Here is a 26,553-nt window from a genome sequence, read left to right on the forward strand (position 1 = left end):
GCACTGAGACGTTCAAACCAATCTACAGACCTTCATCTGTAGGTTTCTTAATCTCTTTGATCAAATATTTCTCATATTTGTTAAACATCTACAAGGCCATCTCCTGACCCCCCACCCCCTCCAAAAAAACTAGTTCTTCACTCACCTTCATAAATTTTTGTCTGAAAACATGGCTGATTACCAGCAAAATATATATCAGGATAATCAGATATTATGAATGGATCCTCTTCATAGTACGGATAAGTTGCTGAAATCAAAAACACACAAATTAATTCTACATAAATTTCAAATATTTTATCCAATGCTAATTGGAAGAACTTACAAAGTGTGTCGGGACATGTTGGAGCAAGGTGAGCCCATTCCAGAGTTTGCTCCAGAATGGTCAGTGGATCTTCAAGACGACTGTACCGTGTTATATCATGTACTGGCTGCCCTGATGTACCTAATATACGTCGGCCTCCAAGTTCACATTCATATGGATTTGGAACACCATGCAAACTCTGATACGATGAAGCCTGTTTCAAATACATTTATTCACTTACAATAGAAAAAAATAATGCTTCAAAATTACGTTACAAACTAGGAAATGTAGGAAAATTGACATCAAGTGACAGCAGAATAGCAAATGCAATATTCTCACTCCTTAAGAATTTGGACACACTCCACATTCCATTTAGTAGACTGGTACACAACTACACCCCCCCCCCCCCCCTCCCTAAAAAAAAAGAGAACAAGTGCAAAACACTATATATACAGTGTTTTTCGTCATCTGATGAGAGATTTTGTTTGATAACTGAATAATACTCCACAATCAACTTTTTAAATGTGCCTGTCTGCCACTCAGTGTCTCCTGTATCTGTTGGATTTAGCCTAATTCTTATTGTTACCATGGCCCATCTATATAAGAGTACTTACGTAATTTTATGTTTTTACATTAAGAAGGGTGGATGGATAGAGAGGTAGGTCGGTATGGGATGTAATTTTTACAAGTTTATACATTAAGAAGGGTGGATGGATGGCTAGGTATGTTAGTATGGGCGCACGACAGCAAGGTCTTCAGTACCTGTGCTAAAACAGTTTTGAGACAGTGTTGGTAAAATACACTTAACAGGAGTATAAAACAGCATGGGAAATAAAGGTAACAAAAATTGAAAAAAACTGTGTGTGCACCCCAGAAGCACGGAATGCAGTATTGTGCCAACATTAAAACGCTAATTCAACATGAAGAAAGGGTATATATGTGGACAAGGAAAAATAATTCCCAGATTTCCCCGGTTAAAAATACGCTTTTTTCTGCGTGAAAATACACTTTTTACATATTAAGTAACAATATATTTTCCCTCGGAACCATAAATCTTATCAATCCTCTGAATGGTTAAGGTTTCATACACCGGCATATAACTTCCAGGCACTTTAGAAAATGAACCCCAGGCAATGTGTATGCTGCATATTTTTGTATCTTGATCTCACCAGCTGGTAACAGCAGATATTCAGAACATAGGACACGTGATGTAGTCAGCCAATCACAACATTGCTGTTTAGTAGTACAAACGCACAATTAGGAAAAGTTAATGGTTTGTTTTAATATACACAGTATACCTACAAGAAGCTTTCACATGTAATGCTGGTCTTTTTTGCTTGTGTTCCACTTTAACATACATCAGACTAATGTGCCAGTAAAATTTTAAATAATTGCATAAATGGCTGGCCCTCAAAGCGTTAAGCTTTAAATGAGAAACAAACGATCTATGATTTGAGAAATTCAAAGCACATTCGCACACCTAACATAATACACCTCGCATAAAATGAAATTTACTTTGAAAGTAACACTTTTCAAACCACCATTCATAATATTTTCCCATGACCTGTTAGAATTTGTTTCACCAGTTGTCAGAGTGTGCCACAAAACGGCATTACCGTGCATTCACAGCTATGAAGAGGCAGGAAGCCTGTATGTTTGTACATATATAGAATTAACAGATGCTACATTGCGTCATAAACGAAACAGGACATCAGAGAATACTAAAAAAGCACCGGAACTTCGTAAACCATACTAAAATGCATAATTTGGCTTAACGTGCACATTTGTATGTCCAGATTCACAAAGAAGTAGGCCACAACTTGACATTAAGCTTTCCAGTGTGGTTTTCGCGATGAAAATTTTCTTGGAGTACCAGTATTGTATTACCTCAAGTTTGGTTCTTTACTATGGCATAATGTCACACATGCCAGAAGATAAAACGTGCACTTGAAATTCAGCAAACAGTTGACACTAGCCAAGAGTGTTTCACATAAATTTACCGCCTCTGTGGAAAAGATTAATAAAACCAAATTTCTTTACCAAATCGACAAAAATAACTTCATTGTTCTGCAAGGCAATTAATGCCCAACTTCCAAAAACCCGGAAATAAAATTAAAAAACTGAAACTAATAACATATTTTAGCCTTCCATAATTATATGAATGTATTTTAATTCACCTGATAGCTCCTGGCCGCAGAAATATGTTTTGTTTTCATTTGATGTGAGAGCCGTAAACGAAGAGGAAACACCAATATCATTGAATGTTAATGCAAGTCACATGGAGACAACCCCCCTTCCCCAGTACAGCTCAGACTGCTCTGCGCATGTGCGAATCTGGTCACTTGGGCGCACCAGAAGAATTTTTCCAGGTAGCATCTGGCTGCTTGTTGCTACTGCTAATATAGTTTACAGCTGCGCATGAAGTAGCCAGAAGCAGGAGAAGGTACTACTTATATACAACTCCATTGTCCTGCTCCAAGTGATCAGACAGGACATCACCAACTTGGTACCTAAAATACCATGGCAAGAGAAAGAACCGATTAAAAATGGGAAGACATCTGCAAAAACTCCATTTGTGAAGCTGATCGAAGATAAGATGTCTCCAAGTAGTATTGTGGGCCTTCTCGATGTCAAAAAATATATCCAGAAGGTGGTGATGGCGCAGGAAAGGCTGTTACATAACCACATCCAGGAGGGCCAGTTTATCAAAGGTGGAGCGATACCTCCTGAATCCACACTGAAAGCAACAAAGGAGTTGCCTGGATTCTAAGATCCAGACAAGGCACCATCTGACCACCCACTCCACAATCTGCTTTAACTACTTGGATATGCATACGGTCTTTCTCAGGTTTTAAAAGAGGAATTAAAACTGCCTCACGCCATGAGTCAGAAAAGTGTCCCGATGTGCAAATGGCATTAAAAATTGCAATGAAGATATCTTTGTTTTGCCTTGTGAGGTGACACAGCATATTGCAATGGATTCTGTCATGACCAGGAAATGTGTCACGAGCCGCAGACAATGCAGACTCCAGCTCCCTCACAGAAAATGGGTGGTGGACCAGATGTCTAAACTGCTCCTCTCAACAATTGCTCTAAGGTGCTGGAAACCTGGATCCTAATTGGCAGCTGCAGGAACTGTGGCAAAATAGGCTGCCATAGTCTGCACAATGTCTCACGGATTGATTTGGAGAGTGCCGTTCCCCATTACAGCAGCCATGGAGCAACTCTCTCCCCTCCCAGAAATTCTCCTGATGGTCTCCTATACAAAGGAACTCTTCATGGAGCAATTAATGTGTTCAGGAACTGTTGCCATGACCTCTTATTGCTCTCTCGAATAATCCGGCGACATTTTGCACTCACTGCTCAAAATGCTACAAGATTCTCTGTAGTTGATCAGCACTTGAACTGACACAGAGGCACACACCTAGTCCTGATTGCAGAGCGGCATTCATCATTCCACCAAGAGACGGGCTGCCTCATCAGTTGTCCTGTGGACTGTGAATTGGATGCTACATCAGTGCAGTGGATCACTTTGGTAATATTATGCACCCATTCTTGAACATTGACACGATGTTCAAACTGGGCTATCTGACTATTAACTGTCCACTCTGCTCTACTGACAAGGGAACCTCCCCATTGCACCCACCTCAGATTTAGTTATAAGTTGGCACAGTGGATAGGCCTTGAAGAACTGAACACAGATCAATCGAGAAAACAGGAAGAAGTTGTGTGGAACTATGAAAAAATAAGCAAAATATACAAACTGAGTAGTCCATGTGCAAAATAGGTAACATCTAGGACAGTGTGAGCTCATGAGCGCCGTGGTCCTGTGGTTAGCGTGAGCAGCTGTGACACGAGAGGTCCTTGGTTCAAGTCTTCCCTCGAGTGAAAAGTTTACTTTCTTTATTTTCGCAAAGTTATGATCTGTCCGTTCGTTCATTGATGCCTCTGTTCACTGTAATAAGTTTAGTGTCTGTGTTTTGCGAGCGCACCGCAAAACCGTGTGATTAGTAGACGAAAGGATGTGCCTCTCCAATGGGAACCGAAAACATTTGATCGCTAGGTCATAGGTCAACCGATTCCTCCACAGGAAAACACATCTGATGTATTCTATACGACACTGGTGACGGCATGTGCGTCACATGACAGGACTATGTTGTCGACCCACCTAACTTGTACTCTTGGCGAATGGGTAAAAAGATTCTTCTACCTTGCCCAATTTAGTTTTTCTTGTGGATGTGATAATCACTCCGAAAAAAAGTGATCGCATCGGATGGACAGATAATAATTGTCTGAAAAAAAAAAATTAAACTTTTCACTCGAGGGAAGACTTGAACCAAGGACCTCTCGTTCCACAGCTACTCACGCTAACCACGGGACCACGGTACTCCTGATCTCAAAGTCTCCTTAATGTTGCCTATATTGCGCATGGACTACTCAGTTTGTATATTTTGCTTATTTTTTTCATAGTTCCACACAACTTCTTCCTGTTTTCTCGATTGATCTGTGTTCAGTTTTTCAAGGCCTGTCCACTGTGCCAACTTATAACTAAATCTGAGGGGTGTGTGATGGGGAGGTTCCCTTGTGAGCACCCATTACGGCAGTTTCCTTTCAGGTTCCACTCCATCTGGCAGGTGAATCCAGATTGGGAAGCTATCACTTCCATGCAAGTCATTGACCACTGCCCATTGAGCAATGTGAGCTAGAGCTGCAGAGCACATCGAGAAATTAATGGAAGAGAACGACTCAGTTGCAATGCAGAAGTGCATGCTCTGTTCCGTAATTTGCAAATATGCACATGACGACGTGAGAAGCTTCTCAATTGCTCTATCCCTGGGACAGGTAGATGCAGAGCTCCAAAGCACATTGTGTGCATTAAAATCACCACAGAAGATGAAGGGGTAGTGGGAGCAGTATAGGAAGCTCTTTTAGAGTCAACATGTGGTGGTAGGTAAAGTGAACGTATTGTCAATGGATGACGCACATGCACTAATATTGCAACTGCTTGTAAATTCATTGTTAGTGAGAAAAGCAAGGAGTGGCAGTCAGTACTGATGAAAATACCTGCTCCTTCTCTGGCTCTCCCTCCACTCAGGTTGTCTTTTTTGATGAGTACATAGCCTCGTATCTCTGGGATGTACGACTGACTGAAATTATTCTCCTGGAGATACCAACACAATGGTCTACCCTGAGATAGTAGACGAAGTTCCTCCATATGTGTTCTGAACTCTGCAAGTTCCACTGAAGTATGGAAGCCATCGATCACGGGGGTAGCATCTTGGGGGTAGCACCTTCATCCTGTCTCTCCAAGGAGTGGGGAGGCTGCAGCGGGTGGAGGTTCAGATGATCAGATGATTGCCCCACACATACCTCAACCTCCATCAGCTCTGTGGAAGAGTGAGATGAAGTATCAGATACAATCACGTCTGACATGGTTTACTACTTGACTTTACCTGTTGTTGCTACTTTACAGTAGCTTTTCTCTGTTTTGAGGGCTTTACTGGAGCTGGAGTAGGAGTGGTAATGGCCATACTGGGCTTCTGAAAAGCTTCAGCCTAGGGCTGATCTAGAGAGGACTACAGCCTCTGAAACACTTGCTGCCTTGCAAGTGCACTGACACTTACAGGAGTTAGTTCTGACACTCGCCACCTCCGTTTGTGTAGGGGCATCAGCTTTTGGAGCAGGCTTCTGAAGCACTGAGGCAAAAGATGTAGCAAATGTGTGACGGTTCATGGACTTGTAATTTTTTTTTTTACCTCACCATAGGGGATTGCTTTGTTGTTTTTATTTCCTGTACTTTGCGTTCCTCTAGAAAGATTCTACAGTCTCTACTCCAAACAGTGTGATTTCCAGATCAGTTGATACATTTGGCAGGAAATGAGCAACTGACTCCTTCACGAGCAGCCTTACCACAGGTGCCATATGTCGCTTCTCCCTTGCACCCTAGTGTTGCATGACGAAAATGCTGGCATTTAAAACAGAGCATTGGGTTTGGGACATACGGCCAAATGTTCAGGTGAAGAAAGCCTGCTTTTATGTACACTGGGGGTTTGGGGGTATTGAAGGTAAGAATGAAGGAGTCATATTTCACCAGCTCACCCTCAACCCTTTTTAAACTGTTCTGAACATCAAAAATTCCCCTTGGAGCCCACCCACTCTTCAGTTCTTCCATAGGAATATCCACTAGGTCCCTATATGGCAGAATATCTTAGCTGAAGTTCAACATGCTGTGGAGCTCTATGTCAATGGCATATTCCCCTCTGTAGGTTTACAGCTTGCTGGGAACTGGATGTTTCAACCAACAGCATCCCATTTCACAACCACTTTACAGATTTTGTAGTCCCAGCAATTCTTTCTAAGCCCTTCCGGATGTAGAAAGGCGACACTTTCTTGAAACTTTATTCTTTCCTTTTTACTACTAAAAACACATTGTGATTGCCAGCCTGTGTTCTGTTACTCTTTCTACTTTTTACTTGTTTACTCTCGCATCTAGAAGGCTGGCTACCTAAGCCCTCTTATTACACTGGGTGTTAGTACCTTTCAGCGGCCCACCCTTTCTGCTGGGAGGAGGAAAAGAAAATTTCAGAGGATCCATTTCAGCCCTACATGCAGTTAAGGGAATAAGAGCTCACCCAGACAGCCCTGTGTGCCTGAGCAAGCCTCATATAGCTGAGGTGCCCACTAGCACTGTTTCACCTCAACAGCCATGCACCTCACCAGCATGCAGCACAGCTTGAATGCTAAGCCCCTGAGGGGTTACTTTGAGAAGGATAGGCTATATCTGACAACGAATTACATATTGTAAATATTTTAAATTGTACACTTTTGACTGGAGGTTTACATACTTCATACTATTATCCAGTTAATTACAGCATTCAGTTCCACCAATCAAGAGCACTGAAGCATGTTTACACTATAAGCAGCTTTCCCAGCCAGTCCAACTCTACATTTACCAAAGATAAAATGTTTCACAGTATTTTATTACTACTCTTACTTTTCTTTTTTAAAATATATCATGTGATGATAATTCTCCACAGGGTGAAAACTGGTTATAGTTGTGTTTGTATGACATGGGGCCGGAAAAACATAATAAAATAATTTTGAAGCAATGAGCTTTATGAAAGCAAACAACTTCACTACAAAAGACATGGCCATGCTACAGTAAATGACAAACAATTGACTGAGTGTTCCAGAATGAAGTGGTCTGTTCACAGAACAGTTGCAAGAAAATGATTGCTTGATTTGTTGTTACATTGGACACCTTGTGAACAATACTTCTTGAGGATGAAAGAACAGTTGATGCCAAATAGCGTACAAAAATTTGTTTGTTTTTTTTTTGGTCAAACATATATATGGACAAGTGATTTTCCTAACTCCAAGAAGCTGTTCAATTCTACATCAGAATGGGAGTGGGGGGGGGGGGGGGGGGGGGGGGGTTCCCAGTTAAAACGCCTGCAAAAGTATACCAATTTTAAATACAATATTGCAGTGCCTGCATTATTCTGATTATGATGCAAAGTCCACAGGAACAGGCACTGCAACGACTACAGTCATTTTACGAAACACATGAAATGAATTTGCAATTGCAAATAAGGACTACTATCAGCTGTAGAATGGAATAACGACAATAAAAATTTGTACCGGACCGGGACTTGAACCTGGATTTCCTGCTTATCACAAGCAGTCGCCTTACCATTTGGCTATCCGTGCACAAGCGATGGCCAGACCCAAACTTCCATATGTCTTCAACCAAGTCTAAAGGAACCTTGCATCGTAATTAATGTAGATGCATGGTTCTGCTCTAGGCTCCATTCCACATTCTCTCTTGCTTATCTTCTTCTCATAAAGTACTGGAGGGGTTTGTACTTTTGCTCGTAATGGAGGCAGAAAGGCCAAATTGATTATGTGGAGGTGGTTATGTACTGTTTGGGTCAATGGGGTCCTCCCTTTTTCTTCCAGAAAGCCAGTGCATAGCATTGTTCAGTTCTCCTTGTGGAATAGCCATAATTTGTATGCAGCAGCCACCAGGTGGAGTTGCTGCCCACAACCAACCAGTATAACCCAAATCTTCAATGTTTTGGGCCTCATGATAGTAGCTAAAAAGTTCAAATGATGATGATGATGATAATGATGTGTCATATGTAACTTTGTCACTTAACTTCCCCTGGTGAAAACCCTTATTGCTATAAAGTGACAATGCATACAAAGTGTAAACTTTAAAAGATCCTTCAGTGTCTGCAGACAAACTAAGCAGAATATGTTCTTGTTTGGACATGCAGCATGCTCTAATAACAAGGGTTGTCGATCAAACAAACTCAGACCACACAGCAGTTTATAATGGAAGTGCAAAACTTCTTTGAGCAATTTATATCAGATCAACCATTCTAAAAAGGCATGTATCATATGATAGAATCACTTTTTAAAACTCACCTGCGGAAGCATACAATAGTGCATTGGTTGTTGTGGTATCATAACATTGGCAGGGTCAAATTCTCCAGGCATCAGGTCCACTTCAATACTGCTCTTTAACAAAAAGAAGTAATGCATGACAGCGTAAGTAACACTATTTTATTTATTTGCTATTTGAATACTACATATCAGCATCCGGGCTACAAATAGCTACACTACTGGTTACAGTTCCATAACAAAGTTTGACACACTAAGACTAGTGATTCAGATTGCTACAATGAATATTTGTGGGATTCACATTTATAAACAATACTGTGACAAGATGTAATGATACAGTCATTCAAGGACAAAAGGTAAGCCTCTACTTACCATGAAACAAAACAAGAAACCGGACAAATGTGAGTAGGACTCGTGTTCTGAGGGTTCCATATGATCTTAATTGTGTAATAGATAACTAGCTTAGTGCCTGCTCCATTGCTCGCATAAACTGTATGGTCTGCACAGATTTCTTTGTGTATCTTCAATCAAAATTTTATGTTGTTCACAAATTGCAACATCATTTACACGTTTCACGCAAATTAAGAAGCAAGGTATTTTCCAAATGTACTTCTTACCAAAATGTGTCAAGAGGCGTTTTGTTAATCCTACCTTTCGAATCGTTCGGGTTCTATTTCCATATAAACTTTCATCCTCTAACACGTATTTCCTTAGAAGTCCAATACCAATTTTCAAAGATCTAGTTTTAAAAACATTTTCGTAATGAAATATTTGCCTAAAAACTTCTATCTCCTATTTTACCCCCATAGTGATTGAATTTACTAAAACATGCTGCAGGGAGTTTCCAGTAGCAATGAAACATTTTTTTTCTATTTTTAACCGAGAAGTCAAATACCAATTTTCATAGCGTAGCTTTAAAACACATTCACCCGTTATTTTATCCCCTGAGAGGTTCAATTTCCAAAAATTGGTGATGCGCTCTTTTTTTTAATTTCTGGCCAGGAAACCAAATACCAATTTTTATAGTTCTAGCTCCAAATTGCCTTAACAGTGATATATTGTCAAAAATCTTTCGTCCCATACATCACCCCACTGCAGAGGCTGAATTTTGAACAATTCCTTCCTAAACAATACCTACAGTATAAGATCAACACCCTCTCCCAATTTCAAGTTTCTATACTTCGCAGTTTGAGTTGGGCTATGCTAAGTCAGTGAATCATACAGACCTTATTTCACCCACTTAGGGGTTGAATTTCCAAAAACACTATTTTTTATTTCTAACCGAAAAGCCAAATACAGTCTTTCATAGATTTAGCTTAAAAATGCTTTCTTAGTGATATATTTTCATAACTTTCATCCCCTCTTTCATCCTCTTAGGGGCCGAATTTTTCATAAACTCTGTTATATATCCAACCAAGAAGTCAAATACCAGTTTTTGTGGACATACCTTTAAAAATTCTACAGTAGTTCTTTAATAATGATTTACTTTAAAAAACTCGCACCCACTATTTCACCCCCTTAGGGGTTGAATTTCCAAAGATGCTGAAACACTTATTTCTTTACTTCTGACCAAGAAACCAAATACCAGTTTTCGTAGTTCTAGCTTCAAAATTGACTTAACAGTGACACATTTTCGAAAAACCTTTCGTCTCTATTTCACCACCTCAGGGCTAGAATTTGAAAAAAATGTCTTCGTAAATGATTCCTACAATATAAGATCAAGAACCCTCAAGTTTTTGTCCTTAGCAGCTTGCACTGGGCGTCGACAAGTTGGATATGCCACTTCCTTGTAGGTATACAGATTATTATTATTATTTCTTTACTTTCTCAGACGTTAAGTCTGGTTAAAAATGGAAAGTGACGCGGACCTTGATCAAGCGTCACTTCCTTTCAACTGTACGGTATGTGTTATATTGCATTTAGGAACTTTCGGGTAATTGAACATGTATCAATAATTACAGATTTCTGTATTATTATTATTATTATTATTATTATCATTATTATTATTATTTGTAATTTCGTGTGGCTCAATGCACTGGTGCTAGTCTTTATATTGGATGCCACTTTGGTGACTTTCGTGTCCTTAACCTACCCTAGTTGTCCAACAGGAAAAGTGGACCTACAGTTTAACATGGAATCCGAACCACGTTTCTGGTGAGATGAAGGCCAGGTTAGCGTGTCTTCATTAGACCACCAGGGAAAACATGTATATAGACAGGTGAGTTTGTGAGTATCAAAATATGTAACATACATGGCCTTACTTTATAACTGCATTGATTTAGAAGCTTAAATTATTTACACCATCAAGGAACCATAGACCTTAGTATTTGACATAAATTTCAACTTGATACCTCTACACATTCCTGAGAAAAAATGGTCTTCAACCGGTGGACAGGCAGACAACAAAGTGAGACAATTTGTGTTCCATTTTTACCGGCAAACGTACAGAAACCCAAAAATGAATAAAAGGTTACAAGTACTGGCTTTCAGAATCAGCTATTCCTTTATTTGGGACAACAGGTGAAAATACTACAGAAAAGAGAATTGGCTGTAACGGAAAATAACACATAGGACAGAGCCAGGCTTGATTCCAGAACACGAAAGTGGGATTGTTCTGCCATCACACAACACAGAAAAATCCAGTTTTTATGTTCTCGGATTTTACATTCTTTTTGTCAGTCCTAACAGATGTCCTATTATTTCAATACAACACTTTCCCATCATTAATGATTCTGTGTTACAACACTGTCTGCATTTTAAGTTTTCTTTTATGTTATTTTGACCTTTAACATAGGTTTTTATGCAGATTTTGGCAAAAAGTGCATCACAATCCTGCTCAAAGTCAGCTTTGAGGCTATGCAGAAAACACAACTATATCCAAAGTTACTAATCATGTAATGTGGCATTTGTACGGTAAGCAAGATTTTCATTGTCTGCATGTTGGGTCGTGGCTATCTTTATTATAGATTTGCGGTCTTTGGAAAGGTGGGAAAGAAAGTACGCTGAGTCACTGCCTTAACGATATTCACAATCTGATTATAGTGCTGCTAATAGCAACCTTTCTTCTGCTCATTCTGTTGTATTACAAAAGCTGTAATTTAATTTCATGGTAATTTATACAAATAAACATCACTTTTGAAAACAGCTGTCTTTATAATGGGCTTTCATGGACCTTGTACTTCTATGTGAAATAAGCTAATCTGTATTGAGCATGCAGTGTTAGGTTGCTCCAAGGCATGATGACAATTTCCGCCCTCTTTCTCACTCAGGACATCCCTGAGCCGAGTGACATACTCATCGGAAACAAGCTGTAATTTGTTACCTACTGTTTTCTATTTACAAACACTGCCAACTTAAGTGTTTTAACCAATATTGTGTTTCAAATTTTATTTATCATAATTTTATAATGACTATCAGTAGTAAATTTCACATTAGAACATGATTATCTCTTTAAAAGAGGTACATGAAAAACTTTTACTTCGTGTTTTAAAACAATCTCAACGAAGAGAGAAACCTGTGTGTGTGTGTGTGTGTGTGTGTGTGCACTCACCCACTGCCTTTGTGGTTGATGCTTTCTATGTTGAGGAGAGAAAAGTAGAGCTAACTGCTGTTAGAAAGAAACAACACACATAATTACTTCAGATTTTTTTAAATAGGCAAAATTTAAATTGTTTTAATTTCATATTTTGAACAATACAGAATAAAAAGAGTGGCAATAAGAAAAATTTATTCATTTCCACTTGTTGTGTTTTCTATGCTTTACTGTATTTTATGCTTACCTGCATTTTACACTTTTTTTGGATCAATCCACTGAAATTTTAAGAAGGGGGTTTTAGTATAGATGAAAAGCAGCTTTTATTTAAGTTAAAAGTTATTTAAGTTAGTTTATTTAAGTTAAAAGTTAATCAGCAAGGCTGTAATTTTTATAATCTCGCTTCCAAAAGGTAATTTTTAATTACTTCTATGCTCTTGTACGTGCACTGCAACAATTAATCACATCTAAAAACATCTTTCCTTGGCCTCTTCCAACATTCTCAGATTCCTTGTCACACTCTCATGCAGGAAATCTTGAAAGCCAATACAATTTTCTGAATTGGTTTTTGAAATTCCGGTGTGCTGCCTGCCTGACTCAAATAACAGAGGGAGATTAGTCATTCTACCACAAAACTGACTGCTGCTTACACTGACCTGAACAGTTAAGGACATGTAGTATACAAGTTACAGTCTTTGTCATTGTATACCATATCTTTGCATCCAAACATCACTGACTAGCTGTAATTCACTCAGTCTACTCTGTTGAGTACAGTTTGGACCATAACAGCGAACTCACATAGTGTCCACGACAAGAAGACCCTTTGGGCAGTGGCTTTTGCGACTGGAATGAAGAACCCCCTGCATACTAACCTGACTGCAATTTGGAAACAGGAAAAGTGAAGGAAATTACTACCAGCTCTTTGCAGTACTAGCATCATTATCTGTGTTTTGTGTTTCTACAGAAGCGCAATTCACAGGCTTCTCCCTCTATTTAAGAGACAACAGCACTGAAGACAAACCCAATGATGGGTTACAAATGACTTCTTCACTCACTTTAAAATTTGATAAAATATTTAAACACAACAAATTACAGGCGGGGGAGGGGGGGGGGGGCAGCAACTAAGTGTGTGCACATAGAACCAGGGAATCAAAGGAGAAAAATTGTACAAAAACTTCCAGCGACATCATCACAATCAATAGTAATAAGATGATGAAGATAATACGGTATTATATAAAATACAATAGATGTTAAACAGTGGAAAGTCCAGACAGGAAGATCAACAACATTTTGAAAAGGATCAACTGCTATTCACTGTGAGGTTGACACACTGAGTTGCAGACAGGCACAATGAAAAGAATGTTAAACAGCTTTTGGCCAAAGCCTTCCTTAGAAAAGAAACACACACACACACACACACACACACACACACACACACACACACACACACACCTGACCGCTATCTCCAGCTGCTCCAACCAGAATCAAATTTTATCTATGAAGCTCACACTGTTGTTATCTGATGATCAAGACTCGTGATTTTATTGCTTTTGAAATGAATTTTTATTTGACAAGAGCCAAACAGCTTAATTCTAATGTAACTTTTCAACACAAAATGTAACAAGTGTTACAATCTGTTTCTGAAGAAGATAATTTTATAATTATTGAAACATAGATCAATTTTATAATTATTCAAGCATAGGTTAAGGGTTCTAATAAACCTGTGATACATAACTGGTTGGCTGATTCTTTCATCCTTCTGAAGACTATTGCTTTACTGTTGCCGTTTACAGCCATGATCAATATTTTATAACACCGAGTTCGTAACTTAGAACCAAAAAGTTTCAGAGTTCATCACAACCGCTAGACAGCAGGAATTCTGGAGTCCATACGAGTTCTCTAAGATTGTGTATTGGACTGTATTTCACTGTGTTTTGTGAAGATACTCATAAGTATATTTACATCATCCCCCAATGTCCCAAAATTAATCTACATATATGCCTCACAGATGGAAGTCTTATATCAAAAAGAATGTTATGGTCTAGCATACCATTCACAAGGACATTGAGAGATAGAGATAGAGAGAAAGAGAGAGAGAGCAAATGTTCTGAGCCTCCACTGTATTTGGAGTAAGAGACTTAAGACAACTGTGGAAAATCTAAATTTGGAACTGTCATCCTTCCAAATGCAAGTCCAGTGCCATTATCCTTCCAAATGCCAGTCCAGTGCCATTTTATTTTACTCAGTCATATCTAATAGTTCATAATCATGTTATGGGCCTATTGCATTGGCATCCATGAGAATTTCAGGTTACGTGAAGACACATATCATATATCAGATGTTAAACTGCCTTACTGCCTACTTCTGTGCTTGTCATTACTAATGGAACATCTGTACTCTACCTGCTACTGCACATTTTCATCTAAAAATTCCACTAGATTTGTTCCAAATACATTTTTTCTAATCATTATTTCGTGAGCAAAGAACTGTATACAAAGGACATCTGCTGTGTTCAAAGAAAGGTCAGAGGCAAATGCACACAGGCAATGCCAGTTGATACAAGGGCGTCTGGAAAGGACAGAGGGAGGCTCAGAGTACACAACACTGCAGCTGTCAGAAGCCTAGGTGAATATGTATGTGCCTGGTAACACACACAAAGACTTCCTTTTTATCAAATGATGCTGTGATGAAAATACTCATACTACAAAGCTTTTCCACGACCTCACCAATAGTCATATGAACCTACAGATTCCAGATAAAGCATTCACACCAGGACACTTACTTGGAACCACTTAACACAAAAACAACCCAATCACGTACATTATCTCAAAATGACCCGCACTTAACACCACGAATACGAGATTTCATACGAGAATGTCTTACATAAAAAGTGGATTTCCTGTCAAAATTTCCTACGGAACAGCAACAGGAAGCAAACTGTTAATTGTATATATTATTGATTGGTGGCTTCATTTATACCAGTTATATATTATGCTCATTTCATCAACCTGCAAAATAAAATGGTTTCCTCACTGGGAGCTTTCTGTGAGTGTTTGGCTATGTCAATGATTAGGAGATCAAGGAAGGCCACTCTGCAGGTCCAGTTTTGCAACCACAGCACCACTTACACTGCTGCTGTCATAAGTTTTCTCCACTGCATTTCCTTTCATCCTTGACAGAATTAAAAAATCCTGTTACACCAGCAATCCATATATCAGTAGTACATGTTATTAAGGGAAGGCTGAAATCTTTAAAGTTTAAATTCACAAGGATGAAGAGAAATGTTTTACAAAAAACCTTCAGATAAGAACAAAACTATTAATTTTTTATTTATTTTTTATTACACAGGGTGTATACGAGGACAAGGAAAAAAAATTCTCGGGTTATTCCTGGATTTCCCAGTTAAAAAATAAACTTTCTCCAGGGTGAAAATATGCTTTTTCCATGGTAAAGTGACAGTATACTTTCCCTCGGGATCGTAAAACTTATCAATCTTTTGAATGGTTAAGGTTTTATACACCCAAGTACAACCTCCCACCACTTTAAGAAACAAACCCCAGAAAAAAATGTGTTTTGGAAAGATCTTTGATTTGCAGCAACATGTATGCTGTATATTTTCATATTACATAATTATATAGTTGATTTCCACCAAACACAGAACATTTGTTTCCAAAGCATTGAAATCGAGATCGCCATGCGTTTTTGTAAGCCAATTATAGCTCGTGTCACGTGATCTTGCCAGCCAATAATAGCAGATATTCGTGTTTACATGGGGCTCCCAATACCCAATTACGTAAATCGATCTCCCAATACCACTCCTGGGTGGTCACATAATTACTCCAAAATTGATTCTAGAAATCCACTTCTGTTTGCCTGTTTTCCAGGTCCGCAATTGATTTTCGCTGACATGCAAATGCAGCCGGTATTGAAACGTGTTTGGGCTCTCAGGTTTCGTCCTGTTTTTAAAAATGTCAGCTAATATTGATAGAGTGGCTTTTCGTACAGTGTAGGATAAGTAGAAATGTTAGACTGAAGTTGTTTACACCTCGTCTAACTGAAGGGAAATAGCAATTGTGCTGACTAAATGATAAACTACATCTGGTGTTTTCCACGCACCGTAGTTAACTGGGCTAGCAAATCCGCTTGAGACCCTAACATGTTAACACAACAGCGGAAAACGGTTTCGGAAACTCTGTTCTCGTCTTTCGGATGATGTGTCGCATGTAAAAAGTAGTGATTCAGAGCATAGACACTTGCTGTAGTCAGCCTGTACCAACATCAATGTTAAGTAGCGAAGTCTAAATTAAATCTACATGAAAAGCTAAGGTTTCACATATAATATTTGTCTTTTTTGCTGGTGTTACACTTCGATATATTACACAAATGTGCCAGTAAAACTTTAAGTAATGATGTAAATATCTGATCTTCTGAGCTAGAAATTCTTCTAAGTGGCTGGTCCTCAAAGTGTTAAGCTTCAAATGAAAATCAAATGCTCTTTGATTTAAGAAATTCAAAGCACGTTTGCACATGAACTTAATTAATATTGCTTGAAATTAAATGTACTTTGAAAGTAACACTGCAATATTTTCCGGCCACCTATTAGAATTCATTTCAGCAGTTGTCAGGAAGTGCCAGAAAACGGTTTACTGTGCCTGCGAAGCCACAATGACATACATAGCCCGTATGTTCGTACGTAATTGCGTTAAGAGATCTTACATTACGTGATAAATGAAACAGGACATCTGAGGATACTCCAAGAGCATCAGAATTTCGTAAACCATACTAAAATCCATAATTCGGCTTAAAGAGCACATCTGTGTGTCCAGATTCACAAAGAAGTGTGGTTTTCAGAATGCAAATTTTCTTTAAGTACCAGTAGTGTATTATCTCGTGTTTAGTTCAATGGCATAATGCCATACGTCGAAGATAGCAATGTGCACTTGAAATACTGCAAACAGTTGACACTAACCAATAGTGTTTCAAATAAATTGTAAGCCTCTGCAGAAAAAGTTAATTAAAGACAATTTTTTTAGCAAATCGACAAAAATAACTTCATTGTTCTGCAAGGCAATTAATACCCAACAGCCAAAAACCTGGAAATAAAATAAAATCAGAAAACTGAGACTAATAACATATTTTAGCTTTAAATAATTATGTTTATATTTTAATTCACTTTACAGCTCCCGGCAACAGAAAAATGTTTTGTTTTTGTGATCTGTAAACCAAGAGGAAACAGCAAACTAAATGTAAACACGGTTCACATGGAGGCTGCCCCTTATCCCACTACGACTCAGACTGCTCTGCACACGCGCGAATCTGGCGGCTTGGATGCGCCAGAGAAATGTTTCTGGATCACATCTGACTGCTTGTTTCTACTACTGATACAGTTCGTGACTAGTTAGCTTGGATACAGCTAACAGCCGCACTTCAAGTAGCCAGAAGAGTGAGAAGGTACTGTCACAAGACCCAACTGCGCACGCGCATAAGCCTGCTGGCAACTTCTCAAATGAATCTAATGTTAACTGCTGTGACGTCACACCCATCAAAAGCAGTTTGTTGTTATGAATTATTGCAGTCTTCGTCCTAAAGCCTTTGACACATTTTGCTGTCGGCAGGCGCTTGTGTGTGCGCTGTGTTTTGTTGCTGTAAATGGCGTATTTCCTTTGCAACTTAAGCTTTATTTATTTTATTTTTTTCCTCATTATTGCTGCAGTATTATATTGCAGTAACAGGCTAAAGTAAAATTCTTTGTTAGAGTACCAGTTCTTACCAGTCAAAGCTACAAAAATTTAACTGAAAACTAAAACAACAAAAATTATTCACAGAATTCTTAAAAATTCCTGGGTTTTTCCCAGTTTTCTCCCGGATGAAAAAATTCCCAGGTTTTTCATGGATTTCTCAGTTGTCCTGGAGCGTATACACCCTGTTATGAAACAGCCCTAACTTCAAAAAGATGTTAATTTATTTACTGGTGACCGGTTTCAACCATTGTTCTGGTCATCACCAGACTCCTTACTCCATAGGAGTCTGCTGAAGCTAGTAAGAAGCAGGCACCACTCTAGGAGGCATGTAACTGCTGTTCCAATTTTTTTTTTCATTTGTTATAACCACTGACTTTCCAATAGAAACAAGGTAAAAGAGTTCAAAAAATTTTAAAACTATTAATATTTTTGTCACAGCATTATGTTCTTCATCAACTGCTGACAAAAAGTAAATGTATTAACCCTCATTCAGTAGCAGCTGAAATTCTCCCTCGAAGTATTCTTGGCGGGAGTCAAGACGACATGCAAAACTCATCCCAGTGTTACCTAAAATGAGGGGCTGTTCCCTAAGCAGATCTGGAATTACCCTCTTTTCATGATAAAAGATACACAATTAGGAAAGAAATTAATAGTAATTATTTCTAACCACCACCTTAAAAGATCGTTTTTCCTAAGCATCATTTGATATGGAGAAAAAAAATGACAAAAGCAACTCTAGTTAAAACTTTTAGCAAAGCATTTTGAAACATTGGTCATTAACAAGATGATATAACTTTTTTAAAAAAAATATACAGTATTAAATTACTTTTCACTGAACCATTGGACATTCACAAACTAAAACTATCACAAACTAGGTTAGGAATATAATCAATCAAAACAAAATCACAAATGTCTTACTGTGAGTTGAACAAGAAAGTCATCAAAAAGTCGAGTTGCAGCAACTGCATCAACAACACTCCTGCTCGTGCTTGTAAGATGGTGGACTGGTGGTGGATTGCGATCTCTGATGCTATTGCCTGTTGGAAATGTGAAAAATTACATCGCATTTCATGCTCATTAAATAAATGTTCTTTAATCTTAAAATATAGTTGCAAGTTCAAACCAGACAGAATCAAAGAATTCAATATTAAACTTTTTTTCAAAAAGTTTTAATTGCTAACTTTCCAGTAGTGTGCATTCTCAAAAGAATCGATAAGCTGTAGCTAACCCACTATACAACACAGCACTGCATTCACTGCCACTCATCCAAGTTTGGGAGAGGTACTGTCTGCCCAAAACTGTGAACTGGGTTGTGACGTGCTCATGTAGTTCAACTAGTATTAGTATTCATTTGTCACTAAACTTCAACTTTTGATATAATGCCATCACTGTAAAACGATCCCACTTCATGGCAACATTCCAAATTATTTTCACATTCCGTTAATGCATACTCTACTACTGTCTTTAATTCTTGACATTTTTTCTTTTAGTGGAGTTCAAAAATTGTTCTCATACAATGAGAATCAAAACCAAAAACATTCTTACTTATCAATGTAAAATTTTAGCAATTTATTACAACAAACAATACCAAAATCTGATATACAAATTTTTAATATAGTGGTGCCTTAAAATAGCATGTTTCCCCAGCATCACTGATTAAACAGAAAAGCTAGCAAAAAAAGGTCCTCTACTTATCATATTCAAATGAAACAGTCAGAAAAAGTGACAACTGTTTAGCTCAGCATGTGTTAACCCTCTTTAATACAGGACTCTCTCAATTAAATTTTGAAATGTTGGTCCCTTTTAAAAAAAATTCAGTTCCACATCCAGTGAGCAAATATAATGCATTATTAAAATAATAATCATAAAATTACAAATTTCAAAAAAATTAAGCATGCAGCAGAATAAGATCAAAAGGTCAGACATGTTTACAACCTAGTCCAGGATGGGAGAATGTATGTGACTAAGGTCAGATGCGAAAGAAGTGATAAGCAGTGGTGGGCATGTTATAAGCTCACAGAAACCATACATTCCAGGATCAGATAAGGAAAACAACAAGTCAACTCTTTTACACAAGCACTGAAAGAAGTTTATCCAACTGTTCTTGGCCACAACTGACATTAATTCCAATCAAGCTGGAAAGAAGACAAGTAAAAATTATTGTCAACAGAGATAAGAGTTCAGAGGAATATTTTGTATATAAGATTTTAGAGAACTTTAAGGAATTCTGATGTTTCAGTGTTTGTAAATATCTTTAGTTATTTACACATATAAAAACCTATCAAATCCCTTAAAAACAAGTTTCGAAGGAAGGAAATGACTATCTGGTGCAGCAGTCTTCAACATTTCCAACTAGACAGTTCCATTACACTTTTCCAAACCATGTCAGGGTAATTTGTAGAAATGGAATGAAATTATATTAGTTTTGTAAATCAAAACTGTCTTTTCTTGCTGCAATGTACTTTATCCCTTCCAGACACGTTTCACCTTTTAATTTAAGGTATCATCGCTGGCATCTAAAATGATACAGTTTTGTTTCGATACTTTATATTTGTTAACTATAAAACAGCTCAGTTTCCATCTTGTCTTTTAAGTAAATAAGTGATTACTTACAGTTGTTCATGTTCCTGGTTGGCAATTGTTTTTCCTCTCATCTGGTCGCATGTTGGAAGTTGCACTACAATTTCAATTACAAACCATAAGCACGTTTTCGTGTTACAAACATTTCTCTTCACAGTTTTCATATTGTTTGCCCTAATTGCTGTGAAGCAAAATTCTGCTTTAAAGTCTTAACAACGGCGTTCACTTTGTTTGTCCACATACATGTTGCCAACGGAACGAAGTATATGCTGGAAAGTGATGTCTATTAATTTCTGTTCTCTCTCTCTCTCTCTCTCTCTCTCTCTCTGTGTGTGTGTGTGTGTGTGTGTGTGTGTGTGTTTTAGTCTATTATTTTACCTATTAGTGTACACAATGATTTGTTCGGCATGTGTACTTGATAATTCAACGGGGTTTTATTTTCTGCTTTGTTTTTTTGTATGTGGTAATTTTCTTGAGGGTTAGGAGCTGCTTTTTATTGTTGATTCTAATTATTTTCATGTTGTCTTCTCTAGGAATTGGTTTGTGACAGTGTTTCCTTAGGTGTTCTGCAAATGTGGTTTGTCCCATACTTCCAGGCTCTCTTGTGTTCTTTGTATCTGACATCAAATGTTCTGCCTATTTGTCCTATGTATCTGCTTTCACATGTGTTACACTGTAATTTATATATACCTGGCTTCTGGTATATGTTTATGTCTTTTGTTAGTTTTGGGGTGTATGCAATGTTTATACCATGTCTTTTGAAAATGTTGCTGATTTTATGCGTGTGTTTGTGTATGTCACTGTGTCTCATCTTGTTTTTTTTCTCTTATATTTATTATGTTTTCTCTTATATTTATTATGTTTTCTCTTATATTTTCCTGATTATTTTGTGCAGTTATGTTACTGAGAGTTTGTGATTATTTCAGTCAGTTGTGTTGTTTGTAGTTTTATATTTTCTGCTTTCATTTTACATTTAATTTTGTTGTTTAGCTTTGTGACTGTTAGTATTGTAACCATTGTTTTGGCTATCAGCATTATTACATCAAGTTCTTTTTGGCAGTATTCTTTGTTGAGTGGCACTGAGTTGAGTCTATGGGGCATGTGTTGAAGTGCTGATTGCTTTTGTGAGTGTAGGCAGTTCGAGGACTGGGGAATGATAATGTCAGTTGCCGCGAGTTTATGGTAAATTTCAAAGATATGCTTATTATTCTGTTTTTTTTTTAGAGTGTTATATCAAGAAAGTTAATGTGGTTATTTTGTTCTCTTTCAATGGTGAATTTTATATTCTTATATACCTTGTTAATGTCCGTATGTAATTTATCAATTTTTGCTTGTAGTTTGTCTATTAAGCAGAGAATGTCATCCATATAAGAGAACCAATATAGTATGTTGTATTCTTTCCCTACTATTTCTTTGAAAATAATACGTTCAATGTAGTTCATAAAGATATTTGCTGGCAATGGGGTTCCCAGTTACAGGGGACTTAGCAAACATTTTCATAGGTTCAAATTTGTCGTTCTTCACCACCTCAATGAAATTCTTGATACACTGAACGACTCATTTTCATTGCCATTGCTTTTCATGCAACATCTGAATAACCAACCATCCGACAGAAAAAAATTTGAGAGGAGTATTTCAAAGATGAAATACATTCAGAATACGGAGTACTTCATGGTGCGTAATATTTTTTCCATTGTGACATAAAAATTATTGACATTAAACACAGAGAAAAAATATACATTAGTCATACTTACAGAATCTGATGAAGAATTATTGAAATATGCACAAGAGTGAATCAAATATAGAGAACCACTGCTTTCATAACATTAATTTCTGCTATGTCCTTTTGCACGTCCCTGAACCAACCAGTTTGCGTTTTGGGATTTGTGTTCGCATCGACAAATATTTTTTTTAGTCGGTCTTTCTGAGTTCTTTTAAATCAAGTGACCATTATACAAAATTCTCCTTTTCCTGAGAGCAGCGGATAGTTTTTCAGTTTGGGTACAGACCTCTTCATTACTTCTTCTCATTCATATACTTCCGACTTTTCTTGGGCAAAGTATTTTCTGAAGTACCTTCCTTTCCTTTTTCTCCAACTCTTCAATTTCTCACTTTTTGCAACATACTAAACATTATTCTTACTTTCTTGCATAATCATCTATCTTTATCTACACTTTTACCAATTTTTACTGGTATTTTCAAAAAGTATGTGGTTATGTTTCAATCCAGCTGCACACCAACTTTTGCACATTCACACTATTCATGAAATACTCTCCTCATGTTGTCCATGTAGTGCTCTCCACCAAGAGCAAGCTTGAGAAGTTCAAAAATGAAATCCCAAGATGAAAGTGATAGGCTGCTGAGTCAATAATGAAGGGCAGCCCAGTTGCATATTGGCCAGTGTTTGTTGAGTTATTTATGCTGTGTAGAGTCTCACTGAGAATCAACACAGTTCTTATCAGGATGCCACACCTTTTTGGCTGGTAAGTAGCTAACATAGTGAAGAGTATTACTGTCATAGACAGCATTAAAGTCAAACATTAGAGGAGGAAATTATTTAGCAGAATGCCTTTGCTATTCTAAAACACTGCAACCTTACCAGCATAGAATCATGTATTGACTTTCACTGTTGTTTCTTACTGCTCTTTCACCCCTCCATGTTGTTGTCTTCAATTAAGAGGTTTAACGATGGATCCAGTCTCATCACTTCTGACAATTTCTGCCAAGAAAGTATCACCTTGTTCCTCATGAGTAGAACCTGTGTGCCATTTTTTTTAACAAGCTCTCATCCTTTCATGTACTCACTACACAGCCGTTTCACCGAGGGTCAAAGTAGGGGTTCTTTCTACTATGGGAATAAATAGTAACAAATTTTTATGGCATTGCCATTTTTCTTAATGAGTATTTTATTAAGACATTTTGTGAAACTACAGGATATCTCACTCGTTGTGACAATTACCAAATGCTTGGGAGGGGGATCAAAAAATAGTCCTCTCCTCAAGCCACCACTCCTAAAAGCTCTGATCCCTCTCACATCCAGACAGTGCCAAATTCAAAAAGGCTAATCTATAACTGGTGCACCCATGAATCATTAACTAGACACAAAACTGTTATCCAAACAGCAGTTTATTTACAGTTCTACCAATACTACTGTAAGTTACAACTTTTGCCCCTCCTGCTGCGGACACTTGTAGCTCTATCAATGTTGTATGAAGCATGAAACTGCAATAAAGTTATGCATTTAAAAAACCTATGACTTTGTGTGAACAAGGGAATCGTAGCTGTGTGACAAATGATGATGCACCAGAGCTTTGGAAGATTTGTATCAAACAAGGCAGAAGGTTTAGATAACATTCTTTCATTGAGGGTAGTTGCAACCAAACAACTATTCAAGTGTGTATGTAATATGTGAGATGAAAGACATACTATAAGACTTTTGGAAAAGTATCATTCATACCAGGTAGCAAGGGCAGATAAGAGCGAGAACTATCACACAATCAGTTTCACAGCTAATGCATCCAAGTTGCTGACAGCAGTAATGTACAAAACAAATGGACATGAAATTGAGGCTCTGTTAGATGACTATCAGTTTGGCTTTCAAAATGGTAAAGGCACTACACAGGCACTTCCGATGTTGCACTTGACAATGGAAGCACGACACTGTCATAGGATATGTCGATCTAAAAATAAGTGTTTAACAATGTGAAATGGTGCAAGGTGTTCAAAATTCTGAGGAAAATAGGAATAACCTAAAGGGAAAGACGGGTAATATACAATATATACAAGAACAAGAACCAACAGGGAATAATAAGAACAGAAGACGAAGAATAAAGTGCTTGGATTAAAAAGAGTGTAATACACAGATTATGTTTCCACCATGACAAAGAACAAGAAAATTCACATGCAGAAAAAGATTTACTTTTGTTAATTTAAAAACGTTGTGCATAAAATATACCATGAAATACAGGACGTTAATAAGTTCTTTGTTTCTTCACGGAAGGTCAACTCGTACAAAGGTCTCTTGAAAGAAGGGATTTTCAAGTACAATGAGGACAGTTCCAGAAACACAATCAAACTATACATTTCTAGGCATTGCTACTAACACCTTTCTAATGAACAGAACATATGCAACGGGACCACTGTTGTTATGGAAGCTCAAGAAAAAGCTTAGTGGGCACAGCTGCATGTCTGGCAGTATGTGGCTTTCAAATACGATACATAGGAATGGTACACAGGACACATTTCCCAGGCATCATATGAATTTAAAGGCATTGAGATTAACTGTATGCCTGCTGCTGAATCACAATTCCTTTCATGGCCTAGAAGGAAAGTTGCTGTTTGGGCCATCTTAGGAATGGTGCTGTTCAGGCCCCCTTCTCCAATGTTACATTTGAGGTGCATGTCCCCTCATTACAAACACAAAGTGTGCATTTGTATAAACTTGACAACAGGTACTATGAAAAAAATCGTATCTCTCACCATTAAGTGAACTCATTTAGTTTTTGTAACAAGATGCCACACAAAACAAAGTTATACCCGAGGTGCAAGAGTTTTAAAGATAGTTTCCTCCTTCATATTTGAATTTTTTTTTATGAAACTGTTCTTTGCGGAATTTTCATATTTATTTTATATACCAATACATATATTTAAAGTTATAATGATTCTCATTATTGCTGCAACTTTTCTAACAATTTACTTAAGTTATCTTTTCAATTTCCAGTAGCAGAATAAGGATGTATCACTTCATTTGTGCATCCAATCTGCCTCTTGTAATTCTGTACACTGAAAAGACAATTAACAATGAAATACAACATAAATGTCAAGAGTCAAGAAAAATGATTGATAACTGTTTTCAGCTCTCATCTGGTTACAGTTCCGACTTACAGGTGAACCACATATATATTAGGAAAAAATTTTCAAGTAATACACTTGGTTTTTACTTACCAATGCCATGTAGTGTTGAATATGAATGGCATGTGTAAGTGGCATTTTCATTTTATTCTTTGCAAATGAATAAAGTTAGTTAGGGTATTCTTCTTTTCACCTTTGACTGCTAATAGATATGTAAAAATTTCAGAGAAAAATCAACTTGTGATTTAACTGGTTGCATTAGCCCCCCCCCCCCCCCCCCCCCCCCAACATAGAAATTCATCAAATTATTATTATTTTTTAATGGATTCATCTTTAAGTGAAGGTAAGAATTACTAACTGTAATGTCAAATGGTTCTCATTATTATTTATACTTAATACTAGCACTAACGAATTGCAGTGCATAAGATGAGGTCCATACTGTTTTTCTGTGCAAAGTTATGATTTTTTAAAAAAATCACAAATTTAATGCACAACAAGGAAAAGTGTTTTTTTCAATATTTTTTAGAAGAAATTTGAATTATGTATCTTGCTTTTTATACATCATATCAATTTAGTGGCCTAAATACTAAATGCACAAAAAATTGAGGTCTGCAGTAGGTGTCAGAAAACAGGGAAACTGGTGCCTGATTAATGACCATATAAACATCCTTGAGCCTTCTTACCCATATTTATAAAAAAAAAATTGTCGGAGTTAGGACAGTGCTATTTGGCAGTTTCACTACTAAGACATGTAGATATCCATGTACCAAATATGATTAAATTCTGAAATGGTCACCTTAGGAACCACCAAAATATCTGTGATTTTACATTGAATGACCCAGAATCTAATTAGTCAGGGTGGATTAAAAATAGTGACACTACTACATCTTTCATCTTTCAATTGAGCACTCCAAGGATCTTCATTGCTGAACATGAATGTTTCAAATTTAAAAATCTGTCTACCCAGAATAAAGTTAATATTAATAATTAAAATACTTCAATTAAAATTATAATTTTTGGCTGATTACTTTTATTATTTTAACGAAACGTGAGACTGTTTTTTTTTGTCTGTAATCATATATCATATTTGACTTTCAATTAAAAACAAAGAATGACCTGATAACAGTTTTGACTGAAATCAT

General features: G+C 37.3%; 1 protein-coding gene across 1 annotated transcript in view; it reads right to left on the reverse strand.

The window, feature by feature from the left end:
- The window catches only part of LOC124789695 (DNA polymerase delta subunit 2), a 104,657-nt gene that overhangs the window by 5,449 nt on the left and 72,655 nt on the right, over positions 1-26,553 (reverse strand). Inside the window, exons 5-8 of the mRNA XM_047257138.1 lie at positions 18,899-19,017; positions 8,732-8,824; positions 323-515; positions 146-247 (exon numbers count right to left, since the gene is read on the reverse strand). Of these exons, the coding sequence (XP_047113094.1) occupies positions 146-247; positions 323-515; positions 8,732-8,824; positions 18,899-19,017 (507 nt within the window). The remainder of the gene's footprint in view (positions 1-145; positions 248-322; positions 516-8,731; positions 8,825-18,898; positions 19,018-26,553) is intronic.

Source organism: Schistocerca piceifrons, chromosome 3, assembly GCF_021461385.2.
Source record: "Schistocerca piceifrons isolate TAMUIC-IGC-003096 chromosome 3, iqSchPice1.1, whole genome shotgun sequence".
NCBI classification, from domain to species: domain Eukaryota; kingdom Metazoa; phylum Arthropoda; class Insecta; order Orthoptera; family Acrididae; genus Schistocerca; species Schistocerca piceifrons.